Source organism: Notolepis coatsorum (genome assembly GCF_963971535.1).
Source record: "Notolepis coatsorum genome assembly, chromosome: 8".
NCBI lineage: Eukaryota > Metazoa > Chordata > Actinopteri > Aulopiformes > Paralepididae > Notolepis > Notolepis coatsorum.
This window is the reverse complement of record NC_140172.1, coordinates 102,727,233-102,744,481: the sequence shown is the minus strand read 5'-3', so window position 1 is coordinate 102,744,481 and position 17,249 is coordinate 102,727,233. Positions and strand designations below refer to the sequence as shown.

General features: G+C 48.8%; 1 protein-coding gene across 1 annotated transcript in view; it reads right to left on the bottom strand.

The window, feature by feature from the left end:
• klf8 (Kruppel like factor 8) overlaps nucleotides 1–17,249 on the bottom strand; it is a 112,374-nt gene that overhangs the window by 16,099 nt on the left and 79,026 nt on the right. The window contains exons 4-5 of the mRNA XM_084320739.1: nucleotides 10,835–11,069; nucleotides 1,694–1,805 (exon numbers count right to left, since the gene is read on the bottom strand). Of these exons, the coding sequence (XP_084176865.1) occupies nucleotides 1,694–1,805; nucleotides 10,835–11,069 (347 nt within the window). The remainder of the gene's footprint in view (nucleotides 1–1,693; nucleotides 1,806–10,834; nucleotides 11,070–17,249) is intronic.

Here is a 17,249-nt window from a genome sequence, read left to right as displayed (position 1 = left end):
GTATCTAATTGATACGAATTAATAGATACTTATGAGGATATTAGGTATCATGTACTATATAAATACATGTATGTGTAGATCAGTTTTCAAGCCGTGACCCCCGAAATAACGGTGTCAGAGAGCAGTGAATCCCACTATTACTGTATAGGAGGAAGTGGTTGAAACATGCAAACAAAATGCTTCTTTCTGTTTCGCTCCAGAGACTGTGCTAGGCAAAAATAGATAAGTATAAAATAAGTATAGCAAGTATAAAATAGAAGTCAAGTACGTAGACAAAAATGTTCAGTATATACATACAATGCTCAATGTAGAGTAGAAGTAACTGAGTTACCATGCAATATACTATACAGTGCAAAGCAGAAGTGGGATGAGGTACAATTTAGGTACAATTTACAGTAAGGTGTAATGATATAAATGATATAAAGTGTGTAAATATAAAGTGTGCTTAGGTGTTCTAAAGTGGTTAAAGTGGGTGCTGCAGTGAGTTGTATGTTTAAAGTGCGTGTGGATGTGTGTGCTGTGAGTGCATTTGATGGTTGTTACATAGTGTTATTGTTTGTTGAGCATCCTGATGGCCTGGGGATAGAAGCTTCTTCTGAGTCTCTCTGTGCTTGCCATGAGACTCCGGTATCGCTTGCCTGACAGCAGCAGTTCAAAGAGGCAGTTGTTTGGGTGGCTCGAGTCTTTGATAATTCTCTTAGCCTTACCCCTGCACCGCTTGTTGTAAATGCCCTGGAGAGTGGGAAGCCCCCCTTCAATTGTGCGTTCGGCTGAGCGGGCCACTCTCTGTAGTCTGCTACGTCTTGTGCAGTGCTATTCCCAAACCAGGAGGTGATATTGCCAGTCAGGATGCTCTCTATTGTGCATGAGTAGAAGTTCTTAAGGATCTTCTGACTGACTTGGAACTTCCTTAGGCGCCTGAGGAAGTAGAGATGTTGCCGTGCCTTCTTCACAAAACTGTCAATGTGTGTGGTCCATCCCAAAACTAGGATGCTCCCAAGAACACTTCAGAGAAAAAATAATAATAGGATGTGCAACCTCACTAATCTGTTGTCATGCAGGACAAAATCAGGATTCAATCTTAAAGGGGCACTTCACCAAAAAAACAATACAGATACAGCCATACCATAGTACTCTAGAACGCTACAAGCAGCCATGCAGCAGTACTCTAGAACGCTATAAGCAGCCATACCACAGTACTCTAGAACGCTACAAGCAGCCATACCACACTACTCTAGAATGCTACAAGCAGCCATAGTGCATAAGTGCAGTACTCTAGAACACTTCCGGAGGCCAAGCAAATCGGCCCACTCCGAAAAGCCAGGCCGCCCAAATGGCAAGCAGCAATACCAGGAGCCAGGCAATCGGCAAACAAGGACACCCCCAACAACACTGCAAGCAGCAATGAGCCAAGTGATCGGCCCACTCCATACAGGCACTGCACTGGTCTGGTATAAATAACCTTTATCTATGTTGTCATTATGGTCTTGACCCCAAGGTTGTGACTTTATTCAATATAAATGTAGACCCTGGCTGGTCCCTTTAGACCTTATTTTCTTTGATTATTTTCCTTCACATGCATGTATTTACATGGAAGACAAATCTGTACGAAGACTAATGCCAATATAATCCCAGGATCAAGGCAAATTTTTCTTTTAGGTGAACATGACGAGGAGTGATGACAGTGACTCACCCAACGTCTAGACCCTGTGTGCTGAAGGAGACTGAGCCAGACTCTGTCCCGCTCTCCACGTCGCTGTCGCTCTGGTACTCCACTGGAGACGTGGAACCTGGCTTGATACGCACTGGAGGTCAGGAGAGGTAAGGGAATGACAGGGGGATGAAGAAAAAAGGAGGTATGAGGGAGAGAGAGAGAAATATTGGTATGAGTAGAGGTAGACTTGGCTTGACTCTTTGAATATCAGGGGAAAAAACATAAATAATATGTACCCCTCTGGGGTAGTAAAGCACAATTCTATCTCAAGATAAGAAGTAAGACCCCCATTACAGGCCTCAACAAACTGTAGCATTAACAAAGTCTATTTAGAGAAGTCGCTTCACTCTGCTGCCATCTTGATAACGGGGCCTAATAACAAGACCTGACCCCTGTCTCTTTGAATGAGGACTCATCTTTATCCAAGAAGAGGTCATACCCTTATTTTTTTTTTCATATTTGAACTGTTACGGGAAAATTACAAATGACACATAATGGTTAAATTGGTCAAAAGGGACGGTTTTGTGAAGAAAATAATATATATTATATATATTTTATGCATGTGGCATCCATTGGTTTATGCAACAGAGTCCTTGGTTATCATGGCAACCACTCCTTTTTGGCCGAGATCGTTATTAACTTTCAATATATTTAGAAGTCACAGTTCACCTCAAAATGCAGTAAATTATAATGTAATACTTTCTCTCAATATGTTTGGATTGTCGCATGGTAGTTTTGTTTGTTTGGTGTCACGAAACAAGTCAAGTCAAGTCAAGAGTTTTAATTGTCACGGCATACAAGTATACAATGAAATGCGGGTGGTCTTGCCCGCGACGATGTGCAATACAGTGGTACAACATATAATAGAATCCAATAAAAAAAATACATTGTGCAATAAACAGGTAACAGGTAACATGGTGTGACATCTCGGTATCTGTACATAGTATTTACAGAGCATATAGGACATGTGTTCTCTGTGACTATATTCCGTCTGTTTGACTGATGTTTTTTGTTTAGTGTATGTGTGCAGTTTGCGGAAACAAAATGTCCTCTGAGAAGACAACAAAGAACCTATCTATCTATCTTTTTTTTATTTTATTCTTTTGCCTGATTTTTCTATTTTTCTCCCCATCCCAATTTAGTCGTTATGCCAATTCCCCCCCTCCCCTACCTGGTTGTTGTGCGCATGTTCCTCCTACTGGTCGGTACAAGGGAACCCTGAAGTCCACCACATGCTTCCTCCGACACATGTGGAGACAGCCGGTGGCTCTCTTCTCACCTGGCAGTGAGGACTCTCATTGGTGAAGCGTAACGCGTGGGAGGTCACGCTGCCTTCACCATTTCCTGCCTTTCGCTGAGCAGGCACCCAGACCTGACCTGTAGGCGTCGCTGTCCACAACGCCAGATTACCACCCACGACTTCCCTCCCCCTAACTCAGCCAAACGAGTTAGTATGACGACCGGCCCAAGCCGCAGGGCAATGCTGACTCCGGGAGTCGAGACCGCAGCCTCTTGCATTGGTGACGATGCACCCGACCGCCACCTATCTATCTATAATTCCATGTGTATTTGACCTCAGAGCATGAAACAAGAACGAAACAAGAGAGATAGAGAGACAGAGGGAGAGTCAGTGACGTAAGTAGTGAGAGAGCAAAGCAGGAAAGGGATATGGTAGAAGTGTGGGAGAGATGGAGTGAGAAGGAGGTGATTAAAAGGAAGGAAGGAAGGAAAGGAATGGAAAGAAGAGCAAGGAGAGAAGAGAGAAAGGGAAGTAAGAGAAAGAGGGAGCAAAACACTGACAGAGAAAAGTAAGAGGGGGAGAGAAGAAGAATGAGAGAAACTTGGAAAAGTGGAGGAGAGTGGAAAAGAGTAGAAGAAAGAGAGGAACAGGTTAATAAGTTCCAGCACAAGAGCAGTGTACTCAGCAACACAAAAGCTGAGCTGCTCCACGCTCATTTAAACATATATGTAGTGTGTGTGTGTGTGTGTGTGTGTGTGTGTGTGTGTGTGTGTATGTGTGTATGTGTGTATGTGTGTATGTGTGTGTGTGTGTGTGTGTGTGTGTGTGTGGTTATAGAAGGTGCTGGTTATAGAAGTAGGTTGTGCCTTCCAGGACAAGTATATCAAAAATGTAAATGTATATCAAATACCAACCACTGCTCAATGTGATAGCCGACCTTGGGTACAAGTGTAGATACAGTGTACTTGTATTCGGAAATCTTGGCCATGTATACAAATGCACCATGACTGGTCTGAGAATTGCTGCACTGTCTAAAAGAAAAGCCAAACAAATGGCCAAATATTGCTCTGTCTCTGCTATTATTGGCAGCTTAGCCACTTGGAGAAGGAGGTGCTATGTGTACCGTACCCTTAAGTGTTCAGTGCTGCTTGGCCCCGATACATTTGATTCCCTGTTTATGCAATATAATTTGCGGAACCAAATAAAGTATTCAAATGTGTGTGTCTGGGAATTCTGTGTTATAGTTAGGTGTGGTACACTATGCGATAAAGTCTACGTATCTCTCTCTCTCTCTAAGAGCTGTCCTTTGTCTGTATGGGGACAACCCCCCCCCATTTCTCCAACACACAGTTCCCCTCCTCGAACGTTGCACTTCTTTCCAAATTCCATGACTATTCCATGATTTATAGTGCAACATCCATGACCAAAACATGCGGGTGTTAATCTTATAAATGCTGCCATTACTGTAGACTTGGGCAATCAGAAAATGTGTTATTTGGGTTGTTGTCCCATCAAAGGTAACTAGATCTATCTGCGACCAAACTCAACATTACAGACTTGACTTGGCTGAAAAAACTAAAACAATAACGAATGTCCAAAGCTTTTGGGACTTATATTGTTTTCCTTAACTTTTACAGGTCTGGACAGCACCCAGATCCCACAACTATTTCAGCACGTCCATGACCATATGAACCCTGAACACGTCTTTTATCAGTAGATAAAGAAAGATCTCTTCCTCCATTCTCGCTCCACCTCCATTCTCGCTCCACCCCCCTCTGTTTGGGGGGTGTTTTTCAACATGACATGACCCTATGGTATGGAAGACAGAATCATGGCACCCTAATGTTTATTCTCCTATAAATCTTAGCCGAAGAGCACATGCAAAACCATTTGAAACAAGCAGGAATTCCCAATAGCGGCAACCTTTTTTCAATACACCACTCCCATTTCCACACCCCCTTCTAGCCCATTGGCAGGAACACACACACTTGACACACACTCCACTAGAGAGTAGAGACATTTCTGTGGACAACCAACCTACCGACCAGCCAACCAACCCACCCACCAACCCACCCGTCCAACCAACCAACGATAGTGACCTATAGAGCTACCAACTCTCCCAACAATGACTGTATAGACTGTTCCACAATCTACTTACCTACTGTCTGTTAGTAGAACTCTACTCTACTCTCTGGAACGCGTTGTGCTAGTGGGGGTTCTTGAGTAGAACATTCTGGAACTCTAGAATTATTGTGTTAGTGGGGGTTCTTCGGTTTCACAGTATTCTTTGGGCTGAGTGTGGGTGAAGATGTGTGTGTGTGTGTGTGTGTGTGTGTGTGTGTGTGTGTGTGTGTGTGTGTGTGTGTGTGTGTGTGTGTGTGTGTGTGTGTGTGTGTGTGTGTGTGTGTGTGTGTGTGTGTCTGTGTCTGTGTGTGTGTACGTGTGCGTGTGTGTGTGCAGTCCTGTGTGCAAGTGCATATACATGGCCCGGAGGGGGCATGGAGTGGTTGCTTTGTTTAAAAATGGACATAAAAATGACTGCAAAGACATAAAATGTAATTACTTATTTTGCACATAATCTCACACACATCCAAAAGTTCTAAATAGTTGCACACATTCATTTGATTTGTTTGACAGTTATTGAGAGTAAATGAGTTTGATTATGGCCAGCAGTGATACAGCTCAATGAAATGATAAGGTAGCAGTACGTATAACAAAGTATTGCTATTGTTTCACCTAAATCATTTCGTGGAGCTGTAACTAACACAACACAAGGATTCAATGTCCCTGATGACATCACTGGTGGCCATATTCAAACACATTAACTGTCTCAATAACTGTCATAACTAAATTAATGTGTGCAAAACTGTTTTTGGATGTGTGAGAGATTATATACTATGGTGTCCTTTTAAGAGAAGAGCCTCTATTCTCTTTTTACAACCGTTTACAGTTGGTTCTAGAGCTTCTGTTCTGTGTTCTACAACCACGATGTTCCTCTGTGGTGTCAAGGTAGGGCCACAGTCAGAGCGACGGTGGGGGGGGGGGCGACCATCAAAAGGAAGCAGAACAGAGAGGAGTTGACTGACTTTACTGCACTCCGTCAAAGGGGCGGAGGCCAGGCTGCCAGCCTGCCTGAGCAAATGCTCACCTTCCTCCACTGTTGACTCTGGAGGAAAATACATCTCCTTGAGCTTTTGTCTATTGTTACTCAACAAGCCGTGAGTCAGTGTAGATCAAGTGGCTTCAAGTGTTTTCTTCACGGATGGTCGACACAATATAATGCTACCGACTTGTACGTCAAAGCTTGGATTGAGAGGACCGCTTTGTTTGTTCATTCAATTCAATTACTTTATTATAGAAAGAGTCGCAGAGTCTACAACGCACCCTTCGTAACAGTGAGGGGGAAAGGGGGGGGATACAAAATATATACACATACACACATATTATACACGCACACATACAAGGAACGAGGACAATAAAGGTCACTTTAAGGAAATAACCGATGTGGTTCTTGTATAGTATAGTGTAGATATAGCAAGTATAGCATAAGGATATAGAGTAAAAACGGTATATTGTATAGTAGTGTACATAGGACTCAGTGCCTTAAATCCATAGCTAACATTGTATTGCATTATCTCAGGACTTTAGCATGTCTATTTTATCATGCCTATTTTATGTCTATTTTATTACCTGTTTATTATGTCTATTTTATTATTAGTATTATTGCACAATCAAAGCGGGCATGGCCACCCTGGTATGTATGTGACAAATAAACCTCTTGAATCATATATATATATACATATACACACAAATAAATGTTTATATTTCAAGCATATACATGGAGATGGTGAGAGTATTTAGGCTTCTTTGTCATTATAGAGTCTGACTGCAGTGTGTAGGAAGAACTGCTAGAGGCAGACTTCTCTTTAGTACAGTATAGATTAGACATCTACGGGCCTCTTTCAGAGACATGGGTTACGCCTAGATTTTCTGTTATACTTCTGCTATACGGCCAGCTCCACTGAAAAGGAATTTCAACTCTCTATAACAACTGTAAATCTCAATAATATATTAGTTCGGCCAGTCAGTCAGGCAGTAATCCTGGCCGCTTGTGTCACACACAACCTTCAAGTTCAAGTTCAAGTTCAAGTTTCTTTAATATTTGTCATACAGAAGTACAGAATACTTTTATACAAAATGCTTCTTACTGTTACGCTCCAGAGACTGTGCAAGACAAGATAAGTATGAAATAAAATAACATAGTAAAATTAGAAGTAAAAAAATGAGGTCACAGTGTTCAGTTTAGACATATGTACAGTGTTCGATGCAGAATAGACGTACTAGTTACCATACAATATACAATACTGTGCAGTGTACTAATATACAATACTATATAGTGCAAGGCAGAAATGGGACGAGGTGCAATTTAGGTACAATTCACAGTAGGTGTACGAGTTGTAGTGCAAATCCTTTATCAATAAATATAAAGTGTAAAGTGTGTTTGTGTGATCTAAAGTGTGGAGAGTGGGTGCTGCAGTGTGTTGTTTGTTTGAGTGAGTGTGTGCGTGTGGGTGTGTGTGCTGTGTGCATTTGATGGTTGTTGCATAGTGTTTATTGTTCGTTTAGCAGCCTGATGGCCTGGGGATAGAAGCTTCTTCTGAGTCTTTCTGTGCTCGCCTTAAGACTCCGGTATCGCTTGCCTGACCGCAGTAGTTCAAAGAGGCAGTTGTTCGGGTGGCTCGAGTCCTTAATAAATTAATTAATTAATTATTATTAATTAATAAATTAAATTAATAAATGCTAAACTAACGTGACCTTCCAGTCAGAGATGGAGTTGTAAGATATACGACCAGATAGATAACACTAGTCTGCCAGAAAGTGGAACCCAAATGATTCATCTGGTCAGTTGTCCTGAAACCCAGCCTCACATAGAATATATTGCCACTCAGGTCATGTGGAGACACACCCACCATACCTAAACCCATGACCTATATTTGGACCATGACCTATAGCTTGAAGAAACCAGGTGTCGGCTATACCAGTCACAGATAGATGGACAGACAGACAGACAGACAGACAGACAGACAGACAGACAGACAGACAGACAGACAGACAGACAGACAGACAGACAGACAGACAGACAGACAGACAGACAGATGGCAAGCCTAATATGACTCTCCCTTGGGAAAGCACACTGTGCTCCTCTGAGACTAACAGCTCCACTTAAATGATTATGTGGTTGTGTGTGTGTGGTTGTGTGTGTGTGGTTGTGTGTGTGTGCGTGTGCGTGTGTGTGTGTTCTCAAAGCCCCTTGGAAAGACAATGGCGGGTGTGACATTTGGTAGATAGTGTGATAGGGAGGAACCCAGAGAGAGAAAGACGCATATCATGGAGAGGAAAGAGAAGAGAAGAGAAGAGAAGAGAAGAGAAGAGAAGAGAAGAGAAGAGAAGAGAAGAGAAGAGAAGAGAAGAGAAGAGAAGAGAAGAGAAGAGAAGCTATAAACACAGTCTAGGAGTGAAGCACAAGTTAGCTTGCAGGGGAACTGAGGTTCAACAAAAGGTCAGCAGGTAAACAGCGAGGGACACAGTGATCACAAGATAACATGCAACAGATAAAGTCTTAAAGCCCCAATCTGTGATTAATCAATGTGGGGTATATTCATATCCATTCTTGGAAGAGTTTGATCGATAGATGGAAAGAAGCTTTTTTGAATTTACCATTATAAATCTAAATATAGATCCGTTTTACTCCATTTTTCTTTGACTACCAACATAAACAAATATTTTACAGCCACAAGATACAGAAAATGCTATTTAAAAAACGCATGTTTACCTGTTGTTTAGTGTTAGACCTTGTATCATGAGCTCAGTCAATCAACCAGTGAAGGAAACCCTTTTTGATGTTTGGGCTGCCCATTTGTTTAGATTGAATCACGGAGTGGGCTTTTAACAAGAGCAAGAGGCTGAATGGAACTGTAATGAACAGTCGGTTGACCATTCTTTACATTTTAACGGAACCCTCTTTTCCGGCTTTGGTTTACAAGATGGAAGATCGAGTTTAATTCCTTAAGACTAAATCATGTCCAGAGAACAGCAATGCCTACCCATCAAGTAACTTCTCTGGTGTTTCGACTGCTCACCAGTACAACACCAGAGGCAGTTCTTTCAGTGTTGGGGGTGGAGTCTCCACCTTCCACTTCAGTGGCACCAGACTGGAATGCTCTCCCAGAGAATCTCAAGGGTCAAAAAGATCGAAATCGCTTTAAAGCCAAACTTAAGGATGGTCTCTCCATATGTGCTCTCAAAAGAGAAAACAGCACTTGCATTAAATATTAAGCCTTTACATTTTCCCACCCACATTGTGCATTGTGCATGTTCTCCCCATGCTCGCAAGGCCCCCCCCCCCCCCCCCCCCCCCGCCCCGATAAGAGAAACCCAATGGAAGAACATGCACAACAGATCGCTAACGCTGTCGCGTCCCTGACGAAGACGGACAAGAGCACTTGGATTGGTCCCCGGGGCGCGGCCCCACGCCGACGCCCCTATCTGCTCCCGGCTGCCCTTGGGGGGGGGGGGGGGGGGGGGGGCAAGGACGACGGGATGGGTCATGTGCAGAGACTCAATCGCATTTGCATGTGCATGTGTGTGTGTGTGTGTTCCTGTGTGTGTGCCGCCCATCACATGTGTGTGTCTGCCTGGATGCCGAATAAAGACTTCTCCAGTCCAGTTATTATTATTAAATTACAGTAATCCACTACAGCTCTCTCCAATAACCTACATCCATCCCTTCATCAATTTGAGTACCTATATATTCAGTATGTTTTACAAATTTCTTGCTAAATAGTTTTAACTGCTGATGTAAAGTTGTCTGTCTCAGTTGCTGATTAACTGCAACCCCACCCCCTCCTCCTGGCACCCCCTAACTGCTCCCCACCCCCCTCCTCCTGGCACCCCCTAACTGCTCCCCACCCCCCTCCTCCTGGCACCCCCTAACTGCTCCCCACCCCCCTCCTCCTGGCACCCCCTAACTGCTCCCCACCCCCCTCCTCCTGGCACCCCCTAACTGCTCTTACCCCCCTCTTCCTGGCACCCCCTAACTGCTCCCCACCCCCCTCCTCCTGGCACCCCCTAACTGCTCCCCACCCCCCTCCTCCTGGCACCCCCTAACTGCTCCCACCCCCCTCTTCCTGGCACCCCCTAACTGCTCCCAGTGAGCAGGTTGCCCCCCCCCGTCTCCTCCTGGCACCCCCTAACTGCTCCCCACCCCCCTCTTCCTGGCACCCCCTAACTGCTCCCCACCCCCCTCTTCCTGGCACCCCCTAACTGCTCCCAGTGAGCAGGTTGCCCCCGCTGTCTCCTCCTGGCACCCCCTAACTGCTCCCCACCCCCCTCCTCCCGACACCCCCTAACTGCTCCCCACCCCCCTCTTCCTGGCACCCCCTAACTGCTCCCAGTGAGCAGGTTGCCCCCGCTGTCTCCTCCTGGCACCCCCTAACTGCTCCCCACCCCCCTCCTCCCGACACCCCCTAACTGCTCCCCACCCCCCTCCTCCCGACACCCCCTAACTGCTCCCGATGAGCAGGTCTCCCCCACCGTCGGTGTGTGATTGTGTGAGTGAATGGGTGAATGTGAGGCATAAGTTGTAAAGCGCTTTGGATAAAAGTGCTAGATAAAATGCAGTCCATTTACCATTTACCAAGTACACCCCCATAATATGAATGTATGGAGGGTGTACTTTGGTAGAAAATAGTTCCTCTTATTCACGACAGACTCTTGGATACGAATGACTCCCCCCCGTTCAAAGAGACAGAGGTGGCCAGGTGTCGTTCGTCCCAGTTATCAAGATGGCGGGCGGAGTGAACAGAAGTCCCTCTACTCACCGGAGCCCTCGGAGCGGCCGTCGCTGCCTATGAGCGGCACGGTGATGGCTGCGGTGGCCATGCCGTCGGTGGACATGGCGGTGTAGACGACAGGCAGGGACTGGACCACCACGGGGATGGTCTGCAGCTGGCCCACCTTGCCTGGCATGCCGACCGACGGGATGGTGTGGATGACGTGAAGGATCTGCTGACCACCCGCCCCCTGCGTGGCTAAGATGGAGCCTGGCGTCAGGACCTGGGGGTGGGTAGAGGAGGGGGAGGTGAGAGAGAGAGAGAGAGAGAGAGAGAGAGAGAGAGAGAGAGAGAGAGAGAGAGAGAGAGAGTGGGGGGAGTTAGAGAGAGAGTGGGGGCAGGTAGAGAGAGGGGAAGAGAGAGAGGGGGTGCAAGAGAGGGGGGCGAGAGAGAAAAGGAGGAAGAGAGAGAGGATAGAGTGTGATAGAGAATAGTTGAGTTTTTTTTTAATACATATTAGTCTCTAATAAGCCAGGAGTGGATTCCAATTTCAATCTAATCAGGCCTAACGTTGGAACATATCACGGCTGCCTCAGCTCGCCTGTGTTGTTTACACTGTACACCGCAGGACGCACCACCAGTGAGCCCAACCAGTTTCTTTGAAAACACTGATGATTCCATCTTACTATCTCCGACTCGACAGCGATGACCCCAGACTGAACCAGTGTCATGTTGACGGCTTAATTGAATGGTGCTCTTAATATCAATACTGATACAGACATATATAGGAAATCATTTTTGGCCTTCCTCCTGAGCCGCCCCCATTGACAATTCACAATGCACAATTAACCCTTTCACCGCTGCACTACCAAAACAGTTAACCCTTTCACAGCGACAATACACAGAGGGTTAACCCTTTCACTGCCACATGACAGCCAGTTATATATCGTATTTGCATCGCGTCCCGCTCTGAGCCTTACGAGATACTCCTATCTCCTGTGATACTTAATGTATCTCCCACGAATAAAAACACATGCACCCCACCTGTATGGGGCCCCGCCCCTTATGGTGGCACCACCCATATAACCATGACTCTGGTCATGAAACACCCTTCCTCTATTTTCGTCCCAGCGTATTGGATGCGTGCACCATACGAGACTAGCGGAATGAAAAGATTAAGGAAGATTAATAATGTTGGAAGCTTACCGGAGGTTGCTGGCCCCTGGCATCTTCGACGCATGTTTTCGGCGATACGACGGGCCTGTGTTGATGTTCCTCGTTTGATGACTGCACATCGAGGTTCAGCTGTACAAGGCTGGCTGTCGGGCCAGCTTGTACTCAGGTAGGCCCTGTGTCTTCAGGCATGGGTATTAGTGTTAGTAATGCTGGTTTGTTTTGTTAACACAACCATGTTGTGTGTTGGCGCCGGGGGCAGGATGGTTTGGTGAACGTTCTCTGCAGGGAACGGTTTCCAAGCTGTCTTGGGCGTGCTGCTAAAACATCTAGAGCTATGCTACATGCTATCGCTACTGCCGCATGCTATTACTACTGCTAATTGCTATGCTGTTTTAATGTCTCCGCCGTGAGATGTTGTCACTCTCCCGCCTCTTGCCCGGTTCATCAATGAAGGTCAGTCGGTAGCTGTTGTGGGTTTTTTTGAGTTCTATTTACCTTTTTCGGGTAAATGGGTTGACAACGGGGTAGGTCGTGGCTAGGTTCCTAGCCAGGTATTTTACCTTGTGTTCCGGCGGGGTTTGTTGAACGGTGTTCCCATCTGGGTTGGCGTCGGGTAGTGGGGCTATGGGTCCAGCCGACATGGTAAACATGTTGCGTGTCTGTGCACAGGCAATTGTTGTCTTGGGTCCCACATTGCCTGGCGTTAGGCTGCAGTAGTATAAGGGCAGGGCCGCCTGGGAGAAATGTGAGGCCCTGTGCGTTTTTAGACGCGAGGCCCCCACCTCCTGGGGCGGCCCTGTGTAAGGGGCTATTGTTTCGTTTTGTCACTCTGCTATGAGAAGGTCTGTCTTGCTACAGCTTTCTCTCCTCTCAAACCATTCATACTGACGGTCAATCGGTATACTGGGGGAGTAGTGCGGGGGGGGGGCTTTGTTTAACTTTTTTGGTAAATGGGCTAAACTAGGGCTGGTGTTCTGTTGTGAATATTTTGAATGAAGACGGGTCTGGTCCGTCTCCCCTTAAACTTTGTGTGTATGGGTTTGCTCATTCTACAGTTTTTTGTGGTTTAGCTCTTTTATTCATTTAACCCTTTCATGGTGCACACCACAGTGGAGGGTGCTGTTTGCAATCACCACTGGTGCTCCATGTTAACGTCAGTCCTTTGTTTTTGATATATTGAAACAATGCCCCGCCCGGCCGACACCATGGGTGGGTCGGCTTGGCGAGTGGCTGGTGGGCTGTTAAGGCTTGTACCGCCACGGTATGGAATTGGCAACGATTAGAACTGTGTTCGAATTGCTGTTTTTTCTATTAAAAAAATGGTGTCTGGTGGAGGGGCCTTGAGGGCCAGCCGACGTCGACACATCGCGCAAGGTTGTTGACGTTATTAGCTTTGACCCAGCCGCAAGCTATAACCGCTCAGGGTTCCCCTCTCCGCAGGGGATTTTGGTCTTCTGCTGGAGCGCAGGCGGTATTGTCCTAGGCCCTACACCGCCTCACACCGCGCAGCCAGAAGAAGAGAGAGCACGGCCTCGTCAGCGGCGATGACGGGGCCCTCGACAGGCGGCCATGTTTTTCCCCCGCCAGAGGTATCCTGGGCGTTGATTCGACAGGTGTCCACAAGGCCGACAGCCTTGGCGGCCGAGGGATCGGCCATGTAGGATGGGTTCGGCTTGAACAAACAAGCCGTCACCGTCCTGCCGCGAGCAGCCCGCTCTCCGATCACTCCCTTCCCCAACACCAGCGGAAGAAGTGGGCTCTGATTGTTGCGTGCCTTCGTTGATGCGCGGGCGGCCCCCCTTTTCGCTTCTCATGGGGACAGGGGCTGACACCCAGTTGATGGCTGAGCCTGGGTCTGTCCGTGAGAATGTTGTGCTGTCAAGCGGCTCCCACACCTTGAACTGTGTTGGTTGAGCCTGGTGTTACGTCTGTCAACTTAAGTGTTGTCAGCAGGGGGGCTCGAAACCTTTTGAGGCACACAGTGCGGGCTTCCCCGGCCTCGCCTTCGCCAGGCCAGGTATCATGTTGGTGCCTCCCACTCCTGAAATATTGGCAAGTGGTCGCAGCTCACATGGTTTGGGGTGGTAGTAATATCACTGCAGGGCTACGGTGTGTAGGAACCCATGGGGGCCTTACACCTTGCATGTCCGGCTGCAGAACAACTCCTTCAGCATGTTCTGGAGGGGTGTTCAGTGGGGGGGCTTTTTTCATCGGAAGCCCCCCGTATCAGATCGGACCTTTCTGTCGGGGTTCCCCCTTGGGTGCGGTTGCCTCGTGGGTGTGTCAGGGTCAGGTGTTCCGACACGGAACGCGCTCCTCGCACGGTTCCGGGGTTGTCTACGCACAGCGGGGGGACCGGGCCAACTATCTACAGTTCCTGGCGGACCTGCGCCACGTGACGGCGGGTGCGTTGGGAGTGTCGTCACATATGACTACGGTAGTACCATATGTCGAGGTAGATGGAGAGAACGGTGAGGCGGGGACTTGTGTTTACACAACCCCACCCGTTTTCAGGTTTGGTACAGACCCTGTTGTCGGGGTCTCCAGCAGGGACAGCTCTGGTCAACGAGATCCAATCTCTGTGGACGAAGCAAGCCATCGTCGTGGCGTTCTCCTCCCGGTGTTCTCAGCCCGAGAAGTCGGGAGGGAGGGGTGTAAGACCCAGGCTGGACCTGTCCCATGGGAAGGTTCAGCATTTTTTGGATCGTCTCCTACCTGTTGAACACTGTCAGGTGGGGGTCTGGTTCTCCTCCATAGACCTGTAGGATGCGTATGCGCATCCCCGATCTTCCATCCTAGGGCTTACCTACGCTTCCTTTGCAGGGTTAGCGTATGAGTACCAGAGGCTGCCGTTCGGTTTTCTCTGGCTCCCCGCATCTTCACCAAGTGCGTGGAGGCCGCACTGGGGCCTCTGCGTCGTCCGGGGTTACGGAGTGTTCTGCCCTGATGACGTTCTGGTCCTTCGCGGTCAAGGTGGATCGTCAGGTCTCATACCAGGCAGGTCTCTACCAGCCTGGGGTTGCTGTAGACTGGATGTAGAGTATTCCTCTTCCCAGTCAACGGTTGGAGGGCTATGGGCATCCATCTCAGAGCGTGTTGTCAACACGCTCGGGAGGTTCCGTCCTAGGACGGTTACGGCGCTGTCACACGTCGCGTTTTCACCGACGCCTCCCTCGCTGGTGATGCGTCGGGCCAACGCAGTAGGGGGCAGCTGGCAAACCATGCTGCCCGGTCTGCGCTACGTTCAATGTGTTGGTGTTGAAAGCGGTCCTTCTGGTCCACAAATGGTGTTGATCAGGACGGACGATACGACGTCAGTGTCGTGTATCGACAGACAGGGAGGAGTGCGCTCCCCCTGTCTGCACCAGGCGGCGGGCGGCTGGCTATGGGCGTCCTCCATCTGCGCGGCCTGAGGGCTCCCCACATCCCCGGCAGGGAGAATGTGGGTGCAGGTGTACTGTCGCGGGGCGGCCCTCATCCTGACGGGTGAGGATTGCGTCTGGACATGGCCAGGCAGGTCTGGGACCGATGCCGTGCCGCCAGGGATTCTTCCCCATACATCTGTTAGGTCAGTTGTTGGGACGGGTACGTTGAGGGGCGCAGGTTCTTGATCCTGATGGTGTTACCATCTGGAATGCGCATGCTCCCTCCACTGTCGCGCTTACGCGGGCAGATGACGTATGTTCCAAGTGTGGTGTAAGGCGGGGGGCCGGGACTCAGTCTCCTGCCCCTTGGATGCTGTCCTTGGTTACCTCCAGTCTCTCCTTGATAGACTGTCGGCTTCGACGGTGAGGGTATATGCAGCAGCTATATCCTCCTATCATGAGGGGTTTGAGGGGATGTCTTGTTCAGCCACCCTCTTGTGAAGCGTTCCTGCTTGGCGCTCCGCTTGCGCGGGCAGATGACGTGTGTTCCAAGTGTGGTGTAAGGCGGGGGGCCGGGACTCAGTCTCCTGCCCCCTGGATGCTGTCCTTAGTTACCTCCAGTCTCTCCTTGATAGACTGTCGGCTTCGACGGTGAGGGTATATGCAGCAGCTATATCCTCCTATCATGAGGGGTTTGAGGGGATGTCTTGTTCAGCCACCCTCTTGTGAAGCGTTTCCTGCTTGGCGCTCGACGCGTTAAGCCGGTGCAACGCTCCTTGGCTCCAACTTGGGATCTTCAATTGGTCTTCGGTCGGTTGTCCTTGGCCCCGTTTGAGCCGCTCGAGCAGGCGCCGTTGGGACAGCTGTCCTTCAAGACCGCGTTCCTTCTGGCTGTCACTTCCGCTAAACGCGTAGGTGAGCTCTGTGCTCTCTCGGTACGTCCAGAGTGCCTGTCTTTTCGGGCCGATTGCGGTGTCACTCTGCGACCTAATCCTGCTTTCGTGCCTAAGAATATCCGGAGTTCCTTCCGCTCCCGGGATATTGTGGTTCAGGCGTTTCGTCCTCCTCCTCACACTAGTGAGTTAGTTGCGGGCCTTCACCTGTCATGTCCAGTCCGTGCTTGGGGATTTACCTCAGCCGTACTCAGGATTTCAGGGTTACCGACCAGCTTTTTGTCTGTTACGGTGGGGCTCGTGCTGGTAAGGCACTGTCGGAGCAGCGCCTGTCCCATTGGTTGTGCGAGGGTGTTACCCTCTGCTACACGTTGGCTGGGCAGGATCCCCCTGGGGGCGTCAGGGCGCACTCCACTCGTGGGGTGGCTGCCTCTGCCGCTCTCCTGGGTGGGGCCTCGGTGGAGGCCATCTGTGCTGCAGCTTCATGGTCCTCCCCGGGCTCCTTTGTAAGGTTTTTCCTCATGGACATGACCGGGGGTTCTGTCTCCCAGGCGGTTCTGGGGTCTGTGGCCTTCCCTGCTTCCCGTCCTTTGGTCGGGTAGCAGGAGTGTATGGGTATGGGCCACAGTGTGTTGAGTCACACGTGGTTCCGCCTGTACGGTGTGTTCAAGGGGTTCTAGTTTCCCTCTTGTTCGCATTCAGGTGGAGTTGACTGCGCCCCCCCTTCATTAGGGAGGATGGGGTGACAGGGCTCCCCGCACCCCTTGATGTGGGCTTACGGGTCCTCAGGGGGTACATCTGTCGGGTCTCGCGCCCGCTCTTCCCCATTATCTCGTAAGGCTCAGAGCGGGACGCGATGCAAATACGATATATAACGATAGGTTATGTAGATAACCTAGTTATATTAGTATTGGCTGAGCGTCCCGCTCTGCGCGGCCCTGAGTTCCCTCTTGAGGGATCTTTTCCTGGGACGGGTTTTGGCGAGGAAGGGTGTTTCATGACCAGAGTCATGGTTATATGGGTGGTGCT